The sequence below is a fragment of the Anopheles ziemanni genome, chromosome 3, assembly GCF_943734765.1.
Source record: "Anopheles ziemanni chromosome 3, idAnoZiCoDA_A2_x.2, whole genome shotgun sequence".
NCBI lineage: Eukaryota > Metazoa > Arthropoda > Insecta > Diptera > Culicidae > Anopheles > Anopheles ziemanni.
In genome coordinates, this window is record NC_080706.1 from 73,492,360 (window position 1) to 73,499,691 (window position 7,332).

Consider the following 7,332-nt stretch of genomic DNA (forward strand, 5'->3'; position numbering starts at 1 on the left):
GCGAACAATAAATCAATCAATAAAGAATTTTGTTTTCCTAACCGACATTAATCGACTATCTAGCGCGTGCGTTGTGGGGGATCGCAATCGGATGACAATAACCGCGTCGTCGAAGACTAATGAGAGGTCGACCGTCGGTACCGAGATAAGAGACCTGGCGCATAACCGAAGGGCCCGATTCGTCTGAATGCCATTGGGCGCTGCATTGTTTGGAGGAGCTTTACGCTATATTTGCCGATGGGAAGTGGCGAACCCATTCATCAACGACGCAACGCCGAACGGGATTGGTGCGGATGACGAACACTATTGCCCAGCGGGAGACGTGCTTGTTTTTCTTATCGTTTGAAGGATTATTTTTGTCGATGTTGGTTTCTTGCCCGCGGTGGCGTAAACTGTGCGGGTGGCTGTTGAGCAAGCGGGTGTGATTCAAACTGGTGAAAGATAACAGACGGGAACGATAACGATAACGCAGGTAAGGATAAAACCGATCGACACCACTTCACAGGGGGTTTGCTGGTAGGAGAACAATCGAGCAGCACGATACGTTGGGATTAGTTTTTATTATAAGGATAAGCTAAACAACCTAATAGCTACATTGTGCTGGGCAAACCAGCGATATCAATATGGTCTTTGAAGTCAACGTTGCGGGAAATCGTTTATCCATTTCGATAAGATACGGAACATTGAAGATTGGTAATCGTGGTTGTAGGTAAGTCAGAGGGAAATTAAATTATCGATAAATAAAAAGTTTTAGGTGGTGTGCAGAACTAAAGATTTTTTATTGAAAATTCAAGCGATTTTTTAAATGGCATTTTAAAAACATTTCTAAGATTTACGTTAAAAATATACGAGTTCTTTAGTCAATCTTTTGGTGAATTCAGAAGACAAATTCTCTTCGATCGTTAGTTTGCAGATATGTACCGTGATAATATATGCACCATCGTTTAAATGTCGAATGATGATTTCGAAGTCGATAACTTACATACCGAATTAAACACTAGGATTTTAAGTAAGTATGTTCTTGATTACTACTCATTTAATAAGACGACCGGGCCATACCTCGGTCTGTACTCAGAACTGGTTTAAGAAACGCAGCATATACTCGCGAAATGAAGGTTAAGGTCTATTATAAACTTCATCCAACTTCAGCAAGCCACGAACAATCATTGACCCGCACTTGGAGGGAAATCGGATTAAAGCTACATTTTAAGGACCTGTTGACCTCTCGATAATTTTATGTCATCGTTAAAGACCGTAAGAAATATCTCCCATTAGAATAAAAAATAAGGATCAAAAACAAAATCGTAGCAATTTGTTTAATTCTTTACATCACTGATTGGTGCAAACATTATCACACATACGGTAAACCACATTTACGCGTATTATCATTACCTGTGAAACTTCAAAAAAATTGATCTAGGTAGTAAAAGCTCCGCCACATAATGTTTTGTTTGTTTGAGGGCTGATTTTGGCCAATATGTAGTACTTCCGTGTCAGCGATAACTTACATCATCACCAATTGTTTTGACCCTAAATAAACAACCGCTAAAACCGATTAAATTAATCTTCTCTAACCGAATTGAGCTAGACAATTCAGGTTATACCCCGTTCGAAGAGACTGATAATGCAAGAAAGAAAGATAATTTTCTGGACTTAAGCCAAATGGTGAACTTGACCTAAATCTAAACGGTCGCTGCGCCGGAGAAGAAGAAGACTCCTTAGCGAGTGATGATCGAGCGCCTGCGTGTAGGCAACAAGCACTACACCATATGCTTCCTCCATTCCTTAACGCAACGCTGAGATATTTCAAGACGAAAGGGAATCACCGCTGTCCCATCGTAGATGATCCAAAGATCGCCCCCGCATCACCGTCCTCACCTTCTCTCTTTCCGGTAACTTCTCAGCACCTCCCTTGTTGACACCTTTGTGGTCAATTACGACGACAACCACAAGGTTAGGTAAAGTGAACGTTGGTAAACGAAAACGAATGTCCTCTCGCAAACAGCGGCCAAAAAAGAGGAAGCCAATCTGACGTTAGTCTGACCCACCACACCCCCACGGATCGTGTCAGCTGAGTTCGCGCGTGTTTTTTTTTTTTTTTATTGTTTTTGTTTCTCCTTTTGATTACCTCTTCGTGTGTTGGTGATGCCGAGTGCTTTTTTAATTGATGCTAACGATACAACCGTACAATCCGCCTCCGATTGCTGGGCGGCGTTAGCCTATTTTTCCGTTGCGCTCTGAAAATAGTCTCAGTGCTCGGGCGTCGGATGACACGCGAACATCCTGGTTGGCCATTTCCTCGGGTTGCGAACGGTGCCGTGACAAGGTCTTGCCGAACTGCGAAAAGCAAAGTGTCCCGTGCAGGGATTCAACGTTGCATTTCTGGTGAAACTGTGCGACAAGTGTCAGAGAAACAGAGGAACTGATATATCTCCTTCAACCGTGGGCAACATTTACAAGTGATTTATTCGACTGGTTCAAGAACGAAACCGAGCGCTCTTCGACATAACGACGGTGCGTGTGTTGAAAAAAACATTAGAAATGTGCATGTCGGCCTGTTTTTATGTTAACAAGTCATGTTAACGCACGATACTAAGCCGTGTCTAATTAATGACCATTTCATAACTGGGAATGCGGTAGTTTATTCTTTCAAAAGGTTACATAAACTGCACAAAACAGTCTTACGTGTGGATAAGTGATGGTTAAAATCAATTTAAAGCCATCCCACTGACAATAAATCTAAACATCGCAAGTTTACTCCGTAGAATCTAAGGTGCCACCTGTCCGTTTGGTGCTGTTTCCGTCTGCATCCAACTGCAATGGAGACGCATGGTGGCGCATGACGAAATACACGAGGCATGTTCGAAAGCGCGATCGAAAGGATGTTGGCATCCAACTTTCAGCGCTCGAGATCAATAATAACAAGTATTGCATCATTTTAGGCGTTTGGCCATCGACGGCTCGAACACGAGCACACCATTCTTGGCTTGGAAGAGATGGCTTACCTTTTCTCAAACAACTCCTCCGTTGCCGGTCACTTGATTGACCCCGAAAAGAGAGAGAGTAGCCTTTCTCGTTTGCCGCCAAAGACCTTCGAAGTTAAGCCGGGTGCAATCGGGAATATAGGCAAACAGAGCAAGATTTGCGGACGGCGAGCGTGTCGCGATCCGAACGCCCCCCGGGGGTGCGCTAAAAATAGTGCAATAATTTACAAACGACATCAAATCACGTCCACCACGCGATCGGTTGTCTGGTGTTTTTCGTGAGTTTTGCATACGCCAAAGACCTTCAACAAACATCGTTTTGGGTCACATTTTTTGCCGAAGGTCAATGGCACAAGATCAAATATGAGGGCATTTTCAACGAAGCGGACACTTTGTTTTGTCGCCTTTGTGCTTTTCCCCGCAGACCGCTTCAATTTATCAAACTGTCTTCGTTGCCTTCCGCCACGGCGAATCTCTTCGAATGGCTGACGTAAAAGATTTCGCGAACGACAATGCGTGAGCATGCGTCCCTAAGTGCTGAGGGTAGGAGGGCGGACCTTAACAAATACGAACTGAACCAGTTTGCGCTAGCGGTAGGCGAATTTTAATCCAATTTGTTTCCCGCGATTTTTACCCACCCTCACGGGCGAAGGTCTAGTTCGAGCCGGATATTAATTGCTTAAACAGTGACGTTTGTTGTGGAATTAAGGCAGATTGGCCATTGGAGCACTAAGACGGTCAGATGATGCGCGACACGCGTCATGCTAACAAAGGCTAACGAAGAGGCACGGGAGCTGATTGGGAGAAGGCAAATCAATTCTACAAACATGTGCCGGTTGGGTGGTTCTGTTTTTTTTTTATTATTCCCTACTCGGCTGAGCTCGTTTTTTCCTCAGCTTTGTCGGTCAGGCAGCAGTGATTGACTTGCAGTGTGGACATGTGCCAAAATGCGCTACATCAATATTTCCCTGAACCGATGGTGTCATGGGCAATCACCATAAATTGACCTAACAGTGGAGAGGCTAAAACGATTAATTGAAGCACGTGCTACATGATGAACCAAAAAACCAGGATGTGTTCTTGAGGAATTAGTCTTTGGCCAAGTAGAGGTTTGATTGATGGATTTAACAAAACTAATTGTATTTAAATGTTCGAACATTGATAAGGTCATCAGACAAGATACTCCTATTAAACAACTTACTACGATCGGGAAAAAACGAATCCTTGAATCTCTTTTTACATCTTTGTTTTAGGTGAAAAGAACCATGGCGCCGGGAGTACTGGAAAATTTCTGGAAGGCAGTGAGTCGCAAGAAACCGAACGACGACGATGGTAGCCACTCGAAGCTGGCCCGCGTTCTAACGCTGCTCGATCTGACCGGCCTCGGTGTGGGCAGTACGCTCGGGTTAGGCGCCTACGTTTTAGCCGGTTCGGTGGCCTATGAACAGGCAGGCCCGGCGGTAGTCGTCTCGTTCGTAATCGCCGCACTAGCGGCGGCAATTGCTGGACTCTGTTACGCCGAGTTTGCATCGAGGGTGCCGAAAGCAGGATCTGCGTACATCTACACGTACATCACGATCGGCGAGTTTGCGGCGTTCACGATCGGTTGGAACCTGATGCTGGAGTACATCATTGGTGAGGGGAATGGTGTCGTACAGTATCTAGGGATATGCTAAGGCCGATTTCTCGTATGTTTGTAGGCACGGCGAGTGTGGCGAGAGGACTGAGTGGTTATATCGACGCGCTTATCGACAATCGGATGGGCAACGCACTCAAATCGGTGATGCCGATAAAGGTGAGCTTTTTGGCGGAATATCCGGATCTACTTTCCTTCGTGGTCGTGCTCTTCATTACGGCACTGTTGGCGTACGGTGTTAAGGAGTCGACATTGCTCAATAATCTGTTCACTGGTGTGAACCTACTCGTGATTATGGTGGTGCTTGTGTCCGTGGGCATTAAAGCTGACCCGGTGAACTGGGCTATCCGACCGGACGATGCAAAAGTTCCACCCGGACTCGATATAGGCGCAGGTGGATTCCTACCGTACGGCATTGCCGGTGTGATGGCCGGTGCCGCCAAGTGTTTCTACGGGTACGTCGGGTTTGACTGCATCGCCACCACCGGCGAGGAGGCTCAGAACCCGTCACGCAATATCCCGCTCGCCATCATCACCTCTCTGCTGGTCATCTTCCTGTCCTACTTCGGTGTCGCGACCGTCCTCACGATGGCGCTGCCCTACTACCTGCAGGATCCGGTTGCACCCTTCCCACGGCTCTTCGACTCGCTCGGCTGGCAGGAGATCAAGTGGATCGTCTCGATCGGTGCGATCTTCTCGCTCTGCACGAACTCACTCGGGGCGATGTTCCCACTTCCGCGCGTCCTGTACGCCATGTCCTCCGATGGGTTGCTCTTCAAGCAACTGCGCACCGTGCACCCGAGAACTAAGACACCCCTGCTGGCCACGCTATTGTCGGGCGTGTTTTCTGGCACGATGGCGATGCTGTTCGATCTGCACCAGCTGATCGATATGATGTCGATCGGGACGCTGCTAGCGTACACGATTGTGGCGGTGAGCGTGCTGGTGTTGCGCTACGAACATAGCGTCAACTTTATTGCCAGCACACAAACCAAATCATCCACTGTGGTACAGCAACTGTTCAACCTTACCTGCCTCACGGCTCCGACTAGGCTGTCATCGGACATTGTGAAAGTGTGCGTACTTCTTTACGGTAAGTTTGGGATGATCTTGATTTTTTGGGACAAGCGTTACTAAGCGGTATAGCAGAGATGGTCGCTAATTTGCTCATCGTGTTTCATATTTATCACGCTTCAAAACTCATGCGTTGAAGGTTCATAGTACTACACACACTACACTGAACTAATCGTTTTCTTTTTTATAACGACTCATAAGATGCTGTTAATCATCTTTAATACGTCCATCACATACTGGAAGCATGATAACGTTTGTCACATTACCACAAATCTTTAAAAAAAAACACCTTCAACTATTGGCTCTGGGTGATACGTAATTATATTGAAATTAAGAGACTCTAGTCGACATTGTTAGTAATTTATTACATCGTTCTATTGATAGCGATAATCATCAGTGGCATCAGCTCCATTCTGGTACACGGACAGAACTATCTGGACAGCTACAATCCGCTGATGTGTACCGTCCTGACAGCCTCGACCATAGTGGCCGTCGTGCTCACACTCGTCATTTCCTGCCAGCCCACGGAAGCGCGACAGTTGACCTTCCGGGTGCCGTTCGTTCCCTTCGTGCCGTTGCTGAGCATCTTCGTCAACGTGTACCTCATGTTTCAGCTGGATGCCGCGACCTGGGTACGGTTCGTGGTTTGGCTGGTGGTTGGATTCATCATCTACTTCGCCTACGGTATCCGCCACTCGGTGCAGGGCTCGGGAAGCCAAACGCTGTCGGAAAGCCAGCTGGAGAATCCTTTCGGCGTGTTTGGCACGGTGAAGCTGTAGGTGTCTCATTCCGAAGCAGCTGCAAATGTTAGGTATACCAGTACACTTAATGGTTACGCATCTAGGTGTTAAAGACAGGGGTTTTGAACCTTACCATTTATTTATTTCCTAACGTTTACTTGATAGCATAGGATAGTAGGAGTGTACGATTGAGTTAGGAAAAAAGTAGAGAAAAGAAGATTATGAACAAAACTTGTAGAAAATTTTAGACCTTTGCTAACTTAGAAACAGTACTTAAGATGAATTCTGTTACCGGCATCTACTAGCATGATCATGCTAAGTTATTTACACTTATAAAGTGACAAGTTGCATTGATTCAAACTGTGTTGCAAGCTTTATTAGCTTTTCTTAAAGCCATATTTGTGATAAATGGACTTCTTAATGAATCTAAATCATGCGTGGCACAGAAATAAAATACACATTTATACAACTTTTACCAAACAGAGGCTGTTTGGCTATATTTGACCAGAAAATGTGAAATAAACCATTGAGTTTCATAGCATCATTCAATGATTACAATATCTGTGGTTTTAAAAATGTGTAATATTTTTTGTCAGTGTTACAATGTAACATGGAGTGTAATGGTTCTATTCTTTATCACTGATTTGCTGTGGCATACGTACTGTGTTACAAATATGACAGACAAAAAACCAAATGTTCGACATTCTTAGTAAACAACTGCTCATCAACAATGGAATTCGCATCTCTAATCAGCTATGTTGGGTAGGAACGGATTACAAAGTAGAAGTGGAGTCGTGGATCATCCGATTACGTTCACAGCAATCCAGTAAGGCATGGGAATATTTGAGAAAAAATGAGGCCGACATTCCAACCCCGTATCATCGCACCGGAAGGGTTC

At 45.3% G+C, this 7,332-nt stretch overlaps 1 protein-coding gene across 1 annotated transcript; it reads left to right on the top strand.

The window, feature by feature from the left end:
- The first annotated feature begins 4,249 nt into the window (after positions 1-4,249).
- On the top strand, positions 4,250-6,473 carry LOC131285444 (cationic amino acid transporter 2-like). Its single transcript, XM_058314300.1, has 3 exons — positions 4,250-4,619; positions 4,685-5,713; positions 6,079-6,473. The coding sequence occupies exons 1-3, from the start codon at positions 4,250-4,252 to the stop codon at positions 6,471-6,473; spliced, it is 1,794 nt and encodes a 597-aa protein (XP_058170283.1).
- The last annotated feature ends 859 nt before the right edge of the window (positions 6,474-7,332 follow it).

What these genes read in the sequence shown, in the direction of transcription:
- LOC131285444 (XM_058314300.1), top strand. Translation starts at nt 4,250, where the DNA reads ATGGCGCCGGGAGTACTGGAAAATTTCTGGAAGGCAGTGAGTCGCAAG. An exon ending in GATGCTGGAGTACATCATTG is followed by an intron (nt 4,620 to 4,684) that starts GTGAGGGGAATG and finishes GTATGTTTGTAG; the next exon opens with GCACGGCGAGTGTGGCGAGA. An exon ending in AGTGTGCGTACTTCTTTACG is followed by an intron (nt 5,714 to 6,078) that starts GTAAGTTTGGGA and finishes TTCTATTGATAG; the next exon opens with CGATAATCATCAGTGGCATC.